This window comes from Sapajus apella, unplaced genomic scaffold (genome assembly GCF_009761245.1).
Source record: "Sapajus apella isolate SASKATOON/1434 unplaced genomic scaffold, GSC_monkey_1.0 scaffold53, whole genome shotgun sequence".
Classification (NCBI taxonomy): domain Eukaryota; kingdom Metazoa; phylum Chordata; class Mammalia; order Primates; family Cebidae; genus Sapajus; species Sapajus apella.
Window position 1 is genome coordinate 8,412,436 of NW_022436993.1, and position 20,214 is coordinate 8,432,649.

At 40.1% G+C, this 20,214-nt stretch overlaps 1 protein-coding gene across 1 annotated transcript in view; it reads right to left on the reverse strand.

Annotated features, from left to right (window-relative positions):
- PLXDC2 (plexin domain containing 2) overlaps positions 1 to 13,443 on the reverse strand; it is a 425,653-nt gene extending 412,210 nt beyond the window's left edge. Inside the window, exon 1 of the mRNA XM_032243929.1 lies at positions 12,710 to 13,443. Coding sequence (XP_032099820.1) covers positions 12,710 to 12,821 — 112 coding nt within the window. The 5' untranslated portion in view covers positions 12,822 to 13,443. The remainder of the gene's footprint in view (positions 1 to 12,709) is intronic.
- Positions 13,444 to 20,214: the final 6,771 nt, after the last annotated feature.

Consider the following 20,214-nt stretch of genomic DNA (forward strand, 5'->3'; position numbering starts at 1 on the left):
CAATGCAGCAACTCCCAGATGAAAGACAGAAAGACAGAAAGATACGGAGGGAGGGAGCGAGGGAGGGAAGGAAAGGAGGGAGGGAGAGAGGGAGGGAAGGAAGGGAGGGAGGGTAGACTTTCTCTTTTCCAGAGCATAGTTAGAGAAAGACCAGTTAGCCTGAGGTCCAAGGGTGAAGGTATACTCTGCATGGCCACTTTTTGGACACAAGCTGGTTATGAGAAATATACCGTTATTATAAGTAACCCAAGAGAACAACATACAGTGGGGAGAGGACATTCTTAAATAATAGGAGGATGCTGTTACCAAAGGATGGAGCAAGAGATACTGAGCAAATAAAAATATCAGATGTTCACACCATACAATGAGCATGGAAGAAAGGAAAAACGCTGGAGAATGTTTCAAGAAAAACAATAAGAGCCAAGGTAAGAAAAAAGTGTGCTCTGAGTATAACAGAAACAAACCGTTGAGTACATGGAAGATGCTTTCCTGAACTGATTAAAATGTGAGCTAGTGGATTACATTAAGACCATTAAAAGAGTTAATTAAAGTCACTGACTGTAGTACTAAGAGATCGTTTGGATTCTTTTGTTGAAAAATATTTAAAAGGCTGCCCAGTGATCTGTATCTGAAAAATCTCTCAAATTTCTAATTCCCAGGGGGTATTCCCCAGTTGGAATCTTTCACCTTGAGACAGGTGGATAGCTAATTATGCAAATTTCATGGCTCTATCTCTAATTTCTATTTCATTCATTGTTTATCCATATATCATTTTTAACTTTGGAATTTTCTCCAGAGAAGCAAATTAACCAATTTTAATATTTTATCAGACAATTCAGGTTGTAGATCATAAATTATTAGAGAGGATTAAAATTATCCTTTCCCAGCATTTGAAATGTTACTCAGACTTACAAAGCTCAAAAATGTAAAACTACTCTTGATAACATACTCCAGTAAAATACTCCTTTCTCTGTTCTTGCCAGCTTGCTATATGACTGCATCATTTGTAAATCATCCTTTGTAAATGAGTTTTTTTATACATGACAAATTCTCTTACTCTGCAGTCACTCCATCTCTACCTTCTCTGTACATTTTGTCATTAAGTTTTATTTTTGAGACAGGGTCTCACTGTCACCTAAGCTGGACACCCCCGCCTCTCAGGTTCCAATGATTCTTGTGCCTCAGCCTCTGAGTAGCTGGGACTACAGGCACCGGCCACCATGCCAGGCTAATTTTTTCTATTTTTAGTGGAGGCCTCCCAGAGTGTTGGGATTATATGAATGAGCCTCCGTGCCTGGCCTGCCATTGATATTTTAACCCAGGATATCACATTATAGAAATTATGACTGAGAAATTTTGCCCAAAGAAACATATGGTAAGAAAGTATCAATAAAACTCTTTGCGTGAGTGATAAACCTGAAAAAATACACCACCATTTACAAAAGTGAAACACTAACAAGCATCCTACAGCACATTTTCAGAGAGCTTCCTATACTTGGAGCTAGGGACGCATTGGGAATCAGTCACAGAAGGCAGTTTATAGTCAAATGTAGGTGCAAGTAATTACCATTGATGATCAGTGAAATGATGAAAACATGTAGGGTGCACGTGGGTAAAACGCCAGTCTCAGACTTGGTGCTGGGGCAAAAACACTAAATTTAGAAAATGATTCACTAGATCAAGAATCAAGGCTAAGTGGAGACCTGGAAAAAAAAAAAAAAGGAGAAAAGGGTGCACCCAAAAGAGGTAAAGTCATGTGCAGAATTTCAGAACAGAGACGATATATAGGGATCCTGGGGAACAGCAGAAGGTGCTGAACTTGAACCCGAAGGGGTCGAACAAGACCAGATACCTTCAGCATGACAGCAACAGGAAGGGCAGGGGTGGTTCCAACAGAGGAGGGACACAGCCAGATTTGCATGTTTGAAAGATCTTTCTGGCTGTGGAATGCAGGGTTCCAGCAGGGCAATTTTGGAGGCAAGGTGGGAAGCCTTTGCAGTAAGCCAGGCTAGAAAGGCCAGGCCTGTTGAAGACAGGACAACTGAACTGAGGATGGAGAAAAGCCATCCGAACTAAAACACCAGTGCTTGGCTTAAAGAAACATTAGCTCCTTATTGGCCGTGCCTGCTTTCCAACTTCTCTTCTAAAAACAGCTTGACAAAACTGAGATTGCACCAGTCTGGCTTCCTGTATGGAGCTGTTTTGCAACGTCCAGACAATGAGACAGTCATGTGCAGAATGACTTTAAATCTTGCTTGTTTTTAAAAATATCTGAAATCAACAACAGATGTTAAAAGGATAATGAAACCTAAACCACCAAGAAATGAAACGAGCTGCCTGGCTTTTCCATGTACTCCTGATTATAAAATGCTCCGATCACTATGCCTGAGTTCAGAGCCGTAGCCAGTCATGGGCTGTGCTGAGCTGGAGGTGGAGTTCACATTTTCAAATCAAACATGAAAATCGTAAACCTCTAATTTGCAAATGCCTGTAATCTAAATAAAATCATAAACTCTATTATCTACAGAGTCGTAGCAACTTGCAAACTGTACTGTCTTTCAAAGTAAATCTCCAATGAGATCAAAATGAATCAGCTGGTGAGCAAACATTAAGGAAAATCTGAAATCTTGGAGATTTTATGATTCTTTCAGAGCTGTTTCTTAAGATGCAGCAAAGTTAAGACAAAGTCTTGGTTGGAACATTGCTGGTCCAGACACAAGATACTAAGAGGCACACTGCAAAAATGTCACCATGTCCCTGTGTTATTTGCCTTCAGTTCACTTTATGATAATTCCTAAGAAGCCAGGTATTAATATTCCCTTCCCTTAGCTGAGTTGTTCATTTTAATTAACCTATCATTCCCCTATTTGTTTCCTAAGGAACAACTGGTTATATGGTTAGTTTGATGATATGATAAGAAAACCTCCCAGTTCTCCATCTCGAAACCTCATTTCAACTAAAAACAGGTCACTGCCAAATAGTCACCATTAACATTTGTTATGATGTCTGGGTGCAGTGGCTCATGTCTGTAATCCCAGGACTCTGGGAGGCCAAAATGGGTGGATCACTTGAGGTCAGGAGTTTGAGACCAGCCTGGCCAACATAGTGAAACTCCATTTCCACCAAAAATACAAAAATTAGCCAGGTGTGGTGGCGCACCCGTAGTTCCAGCTATTCAGGAGGCTGAAGCAAGAAAATCACTTGAACCCGGGAGGTGGAGGTTGCAGTGAGCCAAGATCGTGACACTGCACTCCAGCCTGGGCAACAGAGTGAGACTCTGACTCAAAAAAATAAAAGTTTATGAAGCCCTGTGGTTCTTGTTCTGGCCTCTAGATGTTGCAGGAAAAAAAATTACATAGTCGCCCAGTTGTTTAGAAATTAAATTCTTTACAAAATGATCCAGAGATTTAATGGGATTGCAGTCAAAAGCCCAAGAGTTTGTAGCAAAATCTGAAACATTCATTCTAAAATGGCTCTGGAAAAGAAAAGAGTCTCCTGAAATAGCCAACTTCTGAACAGCAAGAACAAGGAGGATGGGTTTGCTTCATCAGATATAAAGGCTTATTACAAAGCTATAGTAATTAAGACTCTGTGTCAGTAGAGGGATAATTATGGGTTCCCCATCCCCTTTATCTTCAAAGTGCATTATCTTAGCAGGGCTTATTTCAGAATTTATCTTTTTGGAGTAGACCTTTCACAAACCCAATAATCCAGAAATTCTAGCTCTAAATAGAAGTCAAGCATCTCCTGCATGTAAACAGGAAAAGACATTTGCAAGGATGCTCATACCCTGATGTTCACTAGAGCACTAATTATCCATGGATGGAAAATAGAATAAATCAGTTGTGGACCAGCAGATTATAATTAAGATCAACCCAAGTACATGCGGTTACTAAAAATAAAACAGCAAGTGATGTGATTTATTACACAACTCGGTCTCCACCAGGATTGTTTCACAACATACCCATCAGTATTTTACAAGTCTTTCCATATTAACAAATGTGACCATGAGATTCTGATACAAGACCTATATTCACTCACACTTCATATAAAACAAAAGGTTTTCATAAAACTCATTTAAACAAAAAATAAACATTTTTTAACGCTACATAAAATTTTTAAAGCCAAGTTATGATTAAAAGTAGGTACAAATATATATCATACAAGACATATAATATCCCATGCTAGTTTAACAAAACCAGCATATGAAAATAAAGCACTGAGCAGTATCTTTGTAATACAGCAAGAATGCTCTCAAACTAAAATGTGAAATAAAATTTGTTTTAACCTCACAAGTTAACTTAATTTTCACAGGCATCCACAGTTTTCAAAGTATTAAAATATTCTTTAAATTTTTGTTGTATGACAGAAAAACTGAAGTGACCCTCCTGTTTCTGCTCCAAACAAACACCAAAGAGAAAAAAATGCAAAGACACGGTGGTATGTCTCTTAGTTCAATTTTTGTTTCTTAGAATTAGCAAATCAAATGGCTAAATGACAACATCAACAAAAAATTCAAAGGTATATATTCCCAGGACCTATATCAATATTAGATACAATTAAAATGGCTAATATCAGAAGCAATAATTCTTGAAAGAATTATAGACAGGCAGTACATTTTGGGTAATCTTAAATATAAAAGTATGGTCTGACAAAATAATTAAGAAGTTGAATGTTTTTAAATTACAAGTTTAGGACAGGATTCCTTGAAATCACAGGAACCCAAATCCACTAAGAACAAGACTCAGTATGCCAAAAATTATTTCATATACTTCTCATTGGAATATTTTGCAATGCAGATTCTATTTATGTAATTTGTATATAGACATTTCTCAATGAATTGAAGGGAAAAGGAGAAGAGACAGCCAAAGGGAGAAGTCAGCTGTAATACCAGACTTGCCCCCACCAGCTGTGCCCACAGGAAGGTCAGTGGGCCCTTCTGACCAGACAAATGAATAAAGCACAGCATATAAATAGCCAGGTTCATTAGGCAGTGGTAGCTACACTCTAAGTTTGTATATCGGAAAAAAATAAGCCAATAGGTGTAACAGATTCAGCATGAGCAGCACCTAAAATGTACCTAAAAGACTTTCCCATCTTAAAAATCAGCATTATTGGTGCATTTCATGATCTAAAATGAGAAATTCTACCTATCTTACTTCCCTTTTAGGCTTTAGAGAAATAAATATGTTATTGGATGTCCATATTATGGCTTCAGAGGGAAAAGGGTGAGAGCTACTACTGGAAGCAGATACACACAGAGGCATGTAACTACTGCCCAAAAAACATTATTGAATGTTGAATGTTCCATATTCCAGCTGGACCCAAGAGTACAGTATCCTAATCTAAATGAACCCGTGTGTACTGCTCAAAGAGAATATATCCGTTTTATTTAGACTTTTCACATCACTGAACACTCCAAGGAATATAAAGAAAATTGACTTTTAAATATTCAGATTCCTATGCAGGTTTTCCACAGGGTAAATTCTTCATATTCTCTCCATATTCTCAAAGCCTCAATGAGCTACACACCTTACCTACAGGACAAGACCTCGAACACCACAGATTCTAAGGGAGATGTCCAATTACTGAGTAAAAAATAATTGAGGAACTGAGTAATAAGATTCCAGATGAATAAAAAGGTTGTCAATCTGCATCCCGGCCTGTGACCCTCTCTTGACAAAAATCACAGACCACTCTCTATGATAAGGCCTCAAGCAGAAACAGTGAGGACAGCTTATTTTAATTTGAAGGGTAGGGGAAAGATACTAGTGCTTAGATCTGCTTGGATGGCCTCTGGAGGAGGAGATTTAAAGTCTAGATTTCCAGTAAGGTCACATAGTATCTGACCCCATGTTCAGATCTGTAATATTTAACAGGCTAATTCCAAACAGGCCCCTGACAAGACCTCTAATTCTATTTAAATATACAAATCTATACTATCATTTCACAGCTTACCACCTTTTTAATTATAAAGAGGAAACTTAAACCCAACAATAAATATGAAATGAGTTCACTCTCTGGTTATAAACACATGTGGAATATTTCATATTCTCATCTTTTCTCAACTATTATCCTGTTAATTTATAACACAATAAATAGTGGAAGAAAGTGCCTTAATAAAAGCATCACTACTTAGTCTGTCATTCTGTAGTAACTTCCTCAGCTTAACAGAATCATTGTGTGGGAGGTAGTGAGGGAAGACATCCTGTGTGAACTCAGCGAAGAAAGGCCTCTTAGAATGGAGTACTCCACAGAGATAATTAAAGCTTTGGGAAAATGTGCTCAGAATAAAGCCAAAGGACTGGAATTCATCAGATTAGGAGAGAACGGAAAGCAACTCAATGATACACAACCTTATGTATTATGGCGATTCAGTTTTATTTGCTTTTTCCCCATATCCAAAACAAATACCAAATAAGATTTAAAGGGAGAAAAGGGAGAAAAGGTAAGATGAAGACAGAGGTAAGCTAGTACACAAAATGTAGGCACTGAGATTTCAAGAAACCAAAATTTAAATGGTAAAACTTCTTAGCACTATTTATAATGTCCAGAAGACACAAACAAGTTCCAAAGAACTATGTCTGTTATTGAAGCATAAGGTCTCTCATCCCACCTACATCTCTTTCTCTCTCTTACTTTCTGATGGAATACTATCTCGGGGAGCAGACACTGGGCAGTGTATTGCAGAATATCCTCATCTACCTCCCTGTAACGGCTGCCATAGCAAGTTTTTAATTATTTTATATTTTTTGAGACCGGGTCACACTCATTGCCTAGGCTGAAATGTAGTGGTGTAATCACGGCTCATTGCAGCCCTGACCTCCTGGGTTCAAGTGATCCTCTCACGTCAGCCTACCAAGTAGCTGGGACTACTGGTGTACACCAACAACACCGGCTAATTTTAAAAAACATGTTTGTAGCAATCAGGTCTCCTCCCTATGTTTCCCAGGCTGGTCTCCAACTCATGGACCCAAGCAATCCCCCTGCCTCGCCCTCCCAATGTGTTTGAATTACAGATGTGAGTCACCGAACCTCATCTCCTAACAAGTTTTAGGATAAAATATATATATATATATTTAAGATGGAGTCTCCCTCTGTCACCCAGGCTGGAGTGCAGTGGTACAATCTCAGCTCACTGCAACCTCTGCATCCCAAGTTCAAGCGATTCTCCTGCCTCAGCCTCCTGAGTAGCTGGGATTACAAGTACATGCCGCTACGCCTGGAAAATTTTTGTATTTTTAGGGTTTCACCATGTTGTCCAGGATGGTCTTGAATTCCTGACCTTGTGAGCCAACTGCCTCCCAAAGTGCTGGGATTACAGGCATGAGCCACTGCACCCAGCCGCGACCATATTTTTAAAGCCTCCTTCATTAAAGTTTAAGGGCAGAAGGCCTAAAGACAGTTTAATTCAAAAGCAATTTCACAAAGAAACAAAATTATTTAAGTCTTCATCTTCAGTGAAATAACACACCACCACCATCATATACAGATGCATATGTACATCTGTATCTATACTGTATTTCAAGATATTAAAAACATAAGGTAAACATACAGTCAGAAAAGCAGTATAGGAGAGTAATGGAATAAACTTTTTTAAAGTCCTATCTATCAATAGAAGGCTTAAGGTAAATAACCTGATTTTAAAATGGGGAAAAGACCTAAAAATAGACATTTCTCCAAAGAAGACAAAAAACGGCCGACAGGTGTATGACAAGGTGCTCAACGTCACTATCACGAGGGAAATGCAAATCGAAACTGCAATGAGGTACCATCTCACACCGACTAATATTAAGATGGCTATTGCCAAAAACACAATAGGTAACAAGTATGGGTGAGGAAGTGGAGAAAAGGGAACCCTTACACACTGCGGGTGGGAGTGTAAATTGGTACAGTCATATAAAGCACAATATAAGTTGCTTCAAAAAATTAAAAATAAAATTGCCATATGACTCAGCAATCTATCTTCTGGATATATACATGAAGAAAATAAAATCAGTCCCTTGTAGAGATATCTTCACTCCCATGTTAATTGAAGCATTATTCACAATAGCCAAGATATGGAAACAACCTGAGTGTCCACTGATGAATAATTGGATATATATTCCATATATAGTGTATATATATGACATATATAGTACATACACATTATACATATTGCATATATAGTGCATATATCATATTTATTACATATACAGTGCATATATAGTGCATATATATTATATATTGCATACATAAAACATATATATCATATATTGCACATATAGTACATATATATTACATACGTACTACATATATATGCACAGTGGAATATTATTTAGCCTTAAAAAAGGGGATCTTGCTATTCGTGATAGCATGGAGGAAGCTGGGGAACACTGCTAAGTAAAGAAATTCAGATACAAACATACAAATGCAATTTGGTTTCTCTTATACATAGAATTTGAAAATAAGCAAGCATCATGTTGTACAAGCTTAAATATATGTAATTACAAATCGAAAAATAAAGAATTGTTAAAAGAAATGTATAAACAAAAAGATATGAGATTAAGAACATGAGTGAACATTCACTCAGAAACCAGCAAGATAGAAGAATGGCTGAATGAACTTTTTGAGGTTCCACCTATTAGTAGAAGGATAGTTTAGCAGACTTCTGGATCTTATGCTTTGGTTTTAACAATTATCCTATAAAATTAGTTTTATATTTATTTCTATCCTATTGATGGAAAAAGTCTTAGCATGGGAATTATTTAAAAAGTCTCCCAAGGCGACATTCAAGTTAATAGTTCAGCTTGAACTATAGTTTTATTAAGTTCAGCTCAGTCCAACAACCTTTAATGCAACATTTATTGGTAGTTGCCACAGCAGATTCAGAAATATATGGTCTGGTCTAGTAGAATACACGAGATGCAGACACGCAAAGAAAAGGAAACTCTACAATGACAAGCAAAGCCAAGCAAGTGCCTTTGAAGAAGGCATAAAGTGCACTGAGAATTCTAAGATAACACGTCTTTTCCGTGGAGAGTGTCATGTGAGATAAATCTGTAGGAAAAATTAGACAATGGATAGATGGAGACAGAGTTAGAGAAGGAAAAACGGCAAAAGTGATAATGCATGGTACACACCCGGGGAACTTCCGGAAGCTCATCTGGTGAGAGCATTAAAGAGGCAGGGTAGACAGGGTGAGAAAGTGCTTGAGGCCACATGGCAATGGCCTTGAAGACCATGGAGAAGAGACTCTATAATGTGATGGGGAAGCAGCTGAAGACTTTACTTCTTTGTTTATTTGTTTAGTCACTTTTATCCTTTTTTTTTTTTTCTTTTTTTGGCAGAGTCTCCCTTTGTTCCACCCAGGCAATGGCGCGATCTTGGCTCACTGCTACCTCTGCCTCCTGGGTTCAATCGATTGTCCTGCCTCAGCCTCCTAAGTAGCTGGGATTACAGGCGCACGCCACCACACCCGGCTAATTTTTGTATTTGTACTAGAGGTGGGGTTTCACCATGTTGGCCAGGCTGGTCTCAAACTCCTGACTTCAGGTAATCTGCCTGCCTCGGCCTCCCAAAGTGCTGAGATTATAGGCGTCAGCTACTGCACCCAGCCCTGAGCTGAAGACTTTAGATCCCATTATCAAGTTTGTTGGTTAACTTATTCCTTTTTAAAAACATAATGTTTCTGCAATAGGAGATAGCTTTTAGAAAAAAAATGACAAAACTTACTGATAATGACACATATTTTCTACATCTCTCCATGAGAATATCTGATTCTAGCAGTGAAGAAACTTGTCTGGAGCAAAATTTGTATCTTTAAGTTTTATCAAATACACACTCTCCCTGACGAGTCAATTTCTGAAGAATACACTGAAATATGCAAATTCTCCTGATTATGATAATTTCAAACCTCTATGCAGACATCTATGAACAACAGCAAAAAATTATCTCTAATATGAATGGTGTACACCGCAATTACATCTCAGTCCCAGCTTACCCAACCTCCTGCTTCAAAACTTGATGTATTCTCTAAAGGAAAAAGAGGCTTACATTTCATATTTTTAAAGTTTTGCATGCAGCCTCAAGTCACTGATTGATAAAATAACTTTTATCCAACAATATGACAGACGTCCATTTTATAATAAATGTTCACTTGAATTAACCCCTCTATTGTACCATTTTGCTCTAGGTTTATATGCAAACAGAAACTAGTGATTACGTCTCAACAGCAACACTCTGACAACAAACTCTACGAATAAGAAATATTTCAAAGTTAATTGTTTAACTCCAACAAAAGCAGAAAACCAAAAAACATTCAACCAGACAAAGAACAACTAAAATAAGTGTAAATAATATAAGCGTAAGCTACTTCCCTCTAAAACAGAAAGGGAATAATAGGAGAAATTAGCAGTTTCTCTGCCCTCTAGTGGCAATAAAATTAACTGCAGCATTTACTAAAGCAATGCATAATAAAATGTCCCTGTTATGAAATCAGATATTTTTCCCGTGCCAAAATGTCTGTAATAAAAATCCTGATTGTTGCATGCCAAATTTCAAGACTGTTGGACTTTTTCCCCCATAATAAACTTTTACATAGGCTATTTTACAAATAAAATTGTATTTTTTTCTGTTTCACCTTGCTTTTATATATTCAGTAAGCTAACCATTTAATTCCAACATTATTTCATAAAACTACATATAAATTGATGTCCAAGGAAGAAGCTACCTTGGTTTATAAAAAAAAGTATTCAAAAATTTTCCAAGGAATTTAAAACTATTCTTTTTAAAATCAATTCTATCAATATATGGATTTCTAGAGTAGAATTCCCATCAGAAATATTCAACTAGTTTAAAATACTAGTACACTGATGTTGAACATTTTAAGTATTTTATATTTCCCAAAGCAAGGGCTTTTAATTATACAGCCAATCTTACTTTGGGATGAATTTCATCCTCAATTTCAGAACTTCTTGGAATAGAAAATGTAGCGTGTGTGTGTCTGTGTGTGTGTGTACATATATTCCTTTTTCAGTAACATTACTGAAAAAGGTTTGGAAAAAGATAACATTTTGTTGACGTTTATTTATAATTTATTTTCACTGCAAATGCATTATTTGTTCCTAGTGTCAAACAAATTTTTAAATAAACAACTTGGGATGCATGTTGGCACACACATCTTTCTAACCTCCTCTGTGGTGGAGTCATCTATTCACACCATGAATAACTACATGAAAATTACTGTTGCAATTTTTAAATAAATGTCGTTTCCTGGAAGGCTAAAAGTGTTATTTTTTTTCCCACCAATGAAACATATAGAGAAATAAGCAAAAGGTATAGTCTCCTGTCATAAATCGTACAGTCAAGAACACCCTAGGTCCATTAATGCAGAATAATTAAATGTGATGAAGACAAATCAACGCCCAAGAAATCTGCATTTTATTCTCAGCTTTAAAAGTGTTGTCATCATATTGCCTCCCTGCACATACACTCCCACACACCCCTCCAATCGTAAATAAGAGCGCAGAGTCAGTATCTGTGCTTTATCTAGAACAATTTACACCAGGTGTTGTTACTGTCTTCTAAGTCGCGGCTTGTTAAATTTGACTCAAGGGTTTCCTTTAAGATCTACAAGATTCACCTTGCCTGGAATCCCCAGGTGTCCCCAGCTTTCCATCTGTGCCTCTCAAGTTTGACTGTTGACCGGGTAATCATTAAACACACACGCGCACACACACAGCAGAACAGAACGAATTGTCTTACGCAGAAAGTTTTCGTTTTCTTTCTCTTTTCCTTTCAAGTTTTTTATTTTTATTTCTCGTTTCACCACCTCTCTAAGTGCACCCGAGTTCACCAATTTCTGCCAAGATCTCTTTCTGCCTGTGTCTTCACTTTCTTCACTGAAAGGCAGAAATGGGAAGTAGGCACCCGGTTGGCAGTGGGCAGGGTCCCAGGAGGCAGCCGGCACCTCCCGCTAGGCGATCGCCCCGAGGACGCGGCTCCTTGAAGGACGTGCACCCGGCTGGACCGCCACTAAGAGGGCGGAGGTCGGGGTCCTCTCGGGGACAAAGTTAGGGCGTCCAGGCCTGTCTGTGAAGCCGGCAGGCGGAGGACAATGGGGGCAGGGGTAGGCCTCCAGAAGTGCGCCCTACCCCACCTTTTCCACCTGTTCCCCAACTCTGCGCCTGCCCCACCTACCCCGCCCCACTTCCAGCGCCCGCTCAGACCAGTTCAAGAGACGGAGCTAGTGGGGATCGCCAAGGGGAACAAGGTACTGCCACAGGGAATTTTCTCATGCAGAGGGGAGACCCGCAATCTCGGGCTTTCACCAGTCCCCCATCCACCCCCACCACACACTCGCTTAGTTTAACCAGCAGCGAGGAAGGAGGGGAGACAGAGAGCAGGCAGCCTGGAGATGCCAGGTCCTAGGAGACGTATCAACAGAAGAAGCTTTGCTCTCACACTGGGCTATTTGGGGGAGACAGTATCACCCCCTGCCGCCCAGGTGAAGTACGCCCAAAAGCCTCAGGAAAACCCCTAGTCCCCGGCGTCCTTCTCTTGTTAACCCTCTTTTCCCCATTTGAGAAGCGTAAGTTTACCCGAAAAGCAACTGCAGTAACTTTCCCCAAGGGCAGACAGGTGATGTGGGGGGAGGGGGGAGGAGGAACGAGGGTGCCAGAGAGGTCTTCAACTGAACACAAAATCAACAAGCCAAAGTGTTTCTTACCATGGATTTGGTCTCCGGGCTTCCCTTCGGCGAACTGAAACTGGTCCAGGACGAAGTAGCAAAGTAGCACAACTCCTGCAGCGGCCAGGTCGGCCCTCGGGAACCTCGCCATGCCGCCGCCGCCACCTCCCTACCCCGCCCGCCAGTCCTTCGCCGGTGCTCGGGGGCTCCCGAAGCGATAGGGGCGACCGGGTCAAGCGCTGCGGGTCGGTCTCCGCTGGACCCAAAGGCCTTTGTAAATTTCGCTGGGATTTCACAGCAGGGAGCAGAGGAGGGGAAGACCCGAGAGCCAGCAGGAGCGCAGCCCTCTCCGGACCTCGGGGGTTTTCTTTGCAACTTGCCACCCTCGCAGCCCTCACCCGACACTGAACAAGCCACCTGGGTGCCCGCAGACGGTGACTTCCGAGCCCCCTCGATGCGCTCCACTGGGTTCAAAACAGACCTAATTCCACAGTCTGCTCCGCTGCCAGCTCCAGATCCACTAGGGATGGTCGGCTCCGCAGGAACTTTCCTCGGTCTCGGGATGGCCCCGGCAGGAGGTTTAGGTTTGCAGGAAGGAGGTTGACGCCGAAACCCTTCCGACAAGTTTTGCTTCTCTTCTTCGCCCTACGCAGGGCGCGCGTCCTTTCTCGGAGCCGGAGGAATGGGCAGCTCCAAAGAGCTGAGCCCTGTAAAGGTTCAGGCTGCAGCAGTCTGAGGTCCGAAGCCAGGAAAAAATGTGTGTGCGTGTGTGTGTGTGTGTGTTTAAAGGAAGAAGAAAGAAAAAGGGTGGGGTGGGGGGAGTCTGGCTGGAACCTATCGGGAGCGGGCTCCTCCAGGCTCAGGAGGAGGTGGCCCCAAGCCCCCGCGGAGCCCCAGGAGTTTAGTGGCGGAGGAGGCGCCGCCGTCGCGCTCCTCCGCGCTCCTGCTCCACACTTTGAGGAGGGAAGGCGGCTCGCAATTTGCCAGATCTGCCGCCGCACCCTCCTCCCTCCTCCCTCCGCCCTCCCGTTCGCTCCTCCAGGCTTCTCCCACCTTCCTCCCTGAAACCGGCAGCCCGCACGGACCTGTCCAATGGCTGCACTTTCCTCGGGGCTGGCACAGGAGTCGCCGCCAGCAGAGCGAGCCGGGGGAGCCTAGCAAGGGGGAGGAAGAGAGCCACTCCAGCCCCGCGCGCCCCCGGCAGCCGGCGGCCCCGGAGCGCGGGGAGAGGGGACGAGCCCCGGGAGCTAGCGAGGGAGCGCGGGGCGGTACCTCCGCGCGGCCGGGGCACCATCCCCGCACCCGGCTCGCGCGCCCTGGGCAGCTTCACCAACTGCTCCCCCACCCACCTGGCTCCCAGGCCGCCTTCACGCGCGACTGCGGGGGGCGATTGCGCCCCGCCTCGATACTGGCGGGGGGCGATTGCGCCCCGCCTCGATACTGGCGGGGGTCTCCCTGGGCACTAAAGGGTTAACCACAGCTCCCCCTCCCCCACTTCCCGGAGGCTGGGTCTGGCCTTGGCTGGGGTGTGGAGAAAGCACACCAGAGCCAGTTCTGGGTTACTGACCCTGCGAAGCCCCCTCGGACCCCAGCCCGGCGCGGGAGGGCGGCAGAGGGCAGCGCGCCGCAGCGTGGTCCCCGCAGCCGCCGCGGCTTTGTAAAGGGTCCGCGGGGGCGAAAGCGAGAGTTTAAAGGAACAGGAGGCCCATTGAATTTCCTACTAGGGCTTTCGGGGGCTCTCGCTGCCCGGTTTGTTTTTGTTTTTTCAGCTCGGGGATGTGTTTCCGCGTTAACCCTTGCAGGCCCTTTGGTTAGTTGACATCTTAGTTTGCATACAGTTAATCTTTTTTGAAAGGGATAGATACAAGGAAAAGAAGCCAAGCGCTATTGGTTAAAAGTACAGGATCTAGAGCCCGGACAGTCTGAACCAGAATTTCACCTCCCCCACAAGCAACAATTTACTTTTATCTCTTAGCCTCAGATATCCATCCATCAAATGGAGAGAATTAGAGTAACACCCTTATAAGGTGGTTGCAGTGGATTGGATGAGTTAATCCTGTGTATTTAATAAATGTAGAACATTTCCTACCGCAAAGTACATGGCTTTAAGTGTTTCCTGTAACAAAAGTAAGAGAAGACTTCATTCACATAACAAATTTGGTGTGTTCTAAGTTCAAGGTCCTTTCCACTCCAAGCTCCGAAGAGTCTATGGATGCTGTCAATAGATGTCTCAGCTTGCCACAAAACCCACTGGAAGTGGATTCCAATAATCAATCTACTTGGCAACTGTGGTGCCCAAAGCATGGCTCTCTCATGGGAAACAAGAAATATGTTTCCCCAATCCAATACCCAATTTGCTCTTTATTTCGGAACAACAGATTTACAAACCCAAACATATGTCGTGCCTACACTCTATTATGCCAAGACCCTCGCTCTCTCCTGAGCTTTCCTCCAACAGGTTGATTTCTACTTAGGAAACTCGGTTCTTCTATTTCCGCTTAACCAGGAGTGTTTAAGTTCTATGTAATATTACATCCAAATTTGAGTACCTAGATACATATCTGCTTAAAATCAAGTTTGAAAACTGAGTCTTCTTATCAAAACTTGATTGTGCAGTTGACCCTTGAACAACAGGGGTTTGAACTGGGAGGGTCCACTTTTGCATAGATTCTCTTCCTCCTCTGCCACCCCTAATACAGTAATGCCAACCCCTCCTCTTCCTCCTCCTCTTCAGCTCCCTGGATGTGAAGACGATGAGGATGAAAGCCTCTCTGATGATCCACTTTGACAGTATGTTTTATCTTATGATTTTCCTAACATTTTCTTTTCTCTAGCTTACTTTATTGTAAGAATACAGAATATAATATATAGAACATACAAAATATGTGTTAATCAACTGTTTATATTATCAATAAGGCTTCTAATCAACAGTAGGTCATTAGTAGTTAAGTGTATGGGGAGTTGAAATTACACTTGAATTTTCTACAGTGTGGGGGTCTGTTCCCCTGACCCCCATACTGGGGTCAATTATAGTTTAATTGATGTTGATTCTTTTTGTGCACCCCCAGTGAGGTCATAAATCCACGTGGAAAGCTTCCCGAAATATTCTGCACAACTCCAGCTCCCATCGTATGTAAAATAATGGGGAATCTAGCAGAAACCATTTCAAGAAAGCACCTCTTTTTTTTTTTTTTTTTTAAGTATGGGTTATTTCTCTTACTTTCACAGCAGAAATATAGGTGTTTCCTCTGAGAACAAACAAATCCCCACCTCACCTTGCTATCCTTTTCTTTTTTCTCTTATTATTTTATGTGCAGATTCGTAGTGTTCATTTTTCTTGTTACTTGCAGTCATCAATGCTTTGCCCTCCTGATTGAAACTGTATACTTCCTGTAAGTAGAAATTTAATGCCAATATTTGAAAGGGGGTTAAATGGGCATTCAGGGTCAGTCGGGAAAGACTTTTATATGTTTGGCTACGTCACAGATGTTGCTGAATTGTATTGGTTTACCCCATCTTAATTTTATTCTGAAGAGCTACACACACAGAAATTTCGGAAGTATGGGAGAAGATACAAGTAAACAAAACTCAATCATGCTTGATGAGATTTGCTATTCAGAAATAAGGATGAAAGAGCGGCATTGTATAACAATAAACTCAAGCTTTGATCATTTGCCTGAAATGTTGATGTATAATTATTTGTTAAACTATATTCTGCCTTCACATTGTAGCAAGCAACGAATAAATAAAATGTATGTAGGACAGTATGTTCAGAGTGAAATGGAAAAAGTAGATTACTCATAAAATTCTGGCTAAAGTAACATATTTTGTGGCCTAAATTACTTGGGTTTGCCATATATATTTCATCACAGTAGAAGTGTCTCTTTCCATTTTGTGTGGAAGATGTTACATCTTCCATCTGACATGAGAGAGAGAGGTAGTAACGGCTGGAGGTCTGTTTGAATTTACTGTATACATGGAAAAGGAAATGGTGGTTCTTTCATCCACTCCCTTAATTTTAGCTAATCTCTCCAGGAACAAATGAATCAGGAACCACAAATGAGTAGCACTTAGATTCTTTGTCCATGACAAAGATCTGGAATTCATACGACACTCTCTCCTTTAAAACAATATATCAGAATCATTCTCAACAATGTAGGACTTTGGGCAACTATTAGCATGTGTGCTATCACTGTGGGGATTTCAAAGCTGTTTACAATCCTCATCTCTATCAATCTTCAGAGAGATTTTCACACATTCCAAGTGCAATACTGTCTATAGAAATGTACTTACAATTAATCACCTCATCCCATCTCTGTCTTTACCATTGTTGTGTTTCCTAGGACCTGTCCAAAATTGGAACTTGGCTTACAGGATGCTGAAGAAAACAGCATCCTCACTTGGAAAAAAAATGAGATCCTATACGTGCTGTAGAATACTCAGCATTTATTATAATCTTTTCTTAACTATTCAGAAAATACTTTTTGTCCATTTTAACAGGATTTTTAAAAACTTTCTATAATTGCTGTCAGATGAAGGGAAATTGCTATTAGTGAATTGCTTTTATTCAGTCCAAATATTATGACCTTTCTTTTAGGTCTCAGCATTTCCTCTCCCTCCTCATTTGGTAGGGCTAATTTTTTGACCTCTGGTACGCAATTACAAGACTCATTTGTTCATCTTGGCTGATCTGCTCTCAGAATAAACTGGAATTCTATTGTACTGTTGATGGATATTTCAGCTTTTTGTACTTTATAGTTTTAAGGAGCAAATTTTATCAATCGTGTTTGAATTGAATAAACATTTTTTAAAACTCAACAGCTAACATTCTCTTTTTAACTGGAACATTTAACATACAAGAATATTTAATGCCTTTTACCCTCATATCAATACCACATGTACTATTTAGATGAAATTAACAATATAGGCATATTCATAATGAAATAATATCCTGCATTAAAATGGCATACATGTTTATACGCTCCTTCTGAATCTTAATGAGCTAAACTGGTTTCAACTAGTAAATAGCAAAGCACAAAAAAAAAACATGTAAGTCAAAATACTAGTAAACATATTAATAAAATGGAACACCATATTATCAAAAATGGATAGAAGCATTATGTTACATTTATTTTTAAATGGCAACAATGTATCATAGAAACTTAGACCCTATTCCTAAATTGTACCCAAAGATACATTAAATTCCTGCATTTTGCAAATAAAGGAAAATGGGCAAGTGCTCAGCAAGCACTTAGTGAATTGAAAAATGAAATAAACGTGTTAAAGAATATGCTGTACAATGCAGAGTGAGGGAACACGTGGAAAAGTTCTCAAGTGATTATTGCTTTGAACATAGTTGTCAGCCTTATAGCCTATCCAGATTTTGCAAAACTAATGGAAATATCTAAACTGCAGAAAATTTCACTCTCAAGTATCAGCCCCAGGAGAAATTGTGCTTCTGCGGAGCCCCTAGTGGAGGCTATTAGTCCTGGCACAGATGACAGGGCTTTTTGTGTTGGAGGCAGGAGTGCTCTGATTCACAAAGGCACCACCCCTGCTAGTATCCGCCCTGATGGCTTGTACTGAATTTCCTTTCCTCATCTTGCATTCATCCTGTTTTCTTCTGCCCTAAATTTCTGGTCCTTATATTTCCATCTCTACAAAATTTTTGTTGAGATATAATTTATATAACTTAAGATTCACCTTTTTAAAGTGTATACAATTCAGTGTTTTTTAGTATGCCCACAAGATGGTAAAATCAAGATTACCATCTAATTCCAGAATATTTCATAATGGCAAAAAGAAACCCCACACCCATGAACAATCATTGCTCATTCCTCTCTCTCCTCAGCCCCTGACCAATACTAATCAACTTTCTGTCTCTGGGAATTTGCTCCTTCTGGAGAGCTCACGTAAATGTGTCTGATTTCTTTTGCATAGCATAATGTTTTCAAATTCACCCATGCTGTTGACTATATCTTGTACTTCATTCCTTTTTATTTCTGATAATATTCCATTGAATGATATTATGGATAAAAGATTAAATCCATCAGTTATTGGACATTTGGATTGTTCCCATTTTTTGGCTATTATGAGTAATGCGGCTTTAAAAATCCATGCACAATTTGTGTGAACATATGAGCAGTATGGTAACTCTATAATTAGCTCTGTGAGAAAATGACAAACTGTGTTCCACAGTGGTTGCACCTTTTTACATTCCCAGCAATGCATGAGGGTTTCCATTTCTCCTCGCTATTGCAAATACTTGTTATTTTTCATTTAAAAAAATTACAGTGATCTCAGTTGGTGTGAAGTGGTACGACATTCTGGTTTTTCTTTGCATTTCCGTGATGACAAATGATGGTAAGCATCTTTTCATGGACTTATTGGACATTTCTGTATCTTCTCTGGAAAAGAGTCTCTCCAAACGATTTCTCATTTTTAATTGGATTGTCTTTTTATTGTTGAGTTGTACGAGTTCCAACATAGTCTGGATGTTCAATTCTTAAAATATGTAGGATTTGCAAACACTTTCTGAAAGAAATGAAATAATATGAGTTGTCTTTTCACTTTCTTGATAGTGTTATTTGATGCACATTGTTTTTTACTTTGATAAAGCCCATGTGTATATATTTTTCTTTGGCTACTTCTACTATAAGTGTCATATGTAAGAAAGCCATGCCTAATCCAAGGTTGATTTATGCCTATAGTTTCCTCTAAGAAAGTTACAGTTTCATGTTCATATTTAGGACTTCGATCCATCTTGTAAAAATTTTGTATAAAATGTGAGAAAAGGGACAAAAATTATTCTTTTGCATGTGGACATACATACATTGTCACATCATACATTGTCTCAGCCACTTGTTGAAAAGATTGTTTCTGCATTGGATGATCTTGACATCATTGTTGAAAATCAGTTGGCCATACACATTCAGGTTTATCTCTGTACTCTCAATTCCATTCTATTAATTTATACGTTTATTTTTATACCATACTGTTTTGGCTATTGTAGCTTTTTGGTAAGAGTTAAAATAAGGAAGTGTAAGACCTCTTGCTATGTTCTTTTTTTTCAAGATTATCTATTCTGAATCCTTTGCATTTTCAGATAAATTTTAGAATCCGTTTGTCCATTTCTCCAAAAAGGGCTGTTGGCATTTTGATTGGCATTGAATTGAACCTGTAGATTAATTTTGGGACTATTGCCATCTTGACAATATGAAGTCTTCCAGTCCATGAATGCGAGATATGGTTCTATTAATTTTGCTCTTTAATTTATTTCAATATTATGTCATTTTGTAACTTCAGTGTACGAACAATACACTTATTTTGTTACATTATTTCTACATTTATTTATTACATTTATTTCTTATTTTGTTACATTTATTTCTACAAAAGCTTTGTCAATTTTATTCTTTTTGATGCTGTTATAATGAAATAGTTTTCTTAATTCCATTTGTAGATTTTCAGTGGCTTTTGTATTAGTCTCCTAGGGCTGACACAACAAAGCACCACTGATGAGTGGTGTAAACACTCGCATTTCTGTA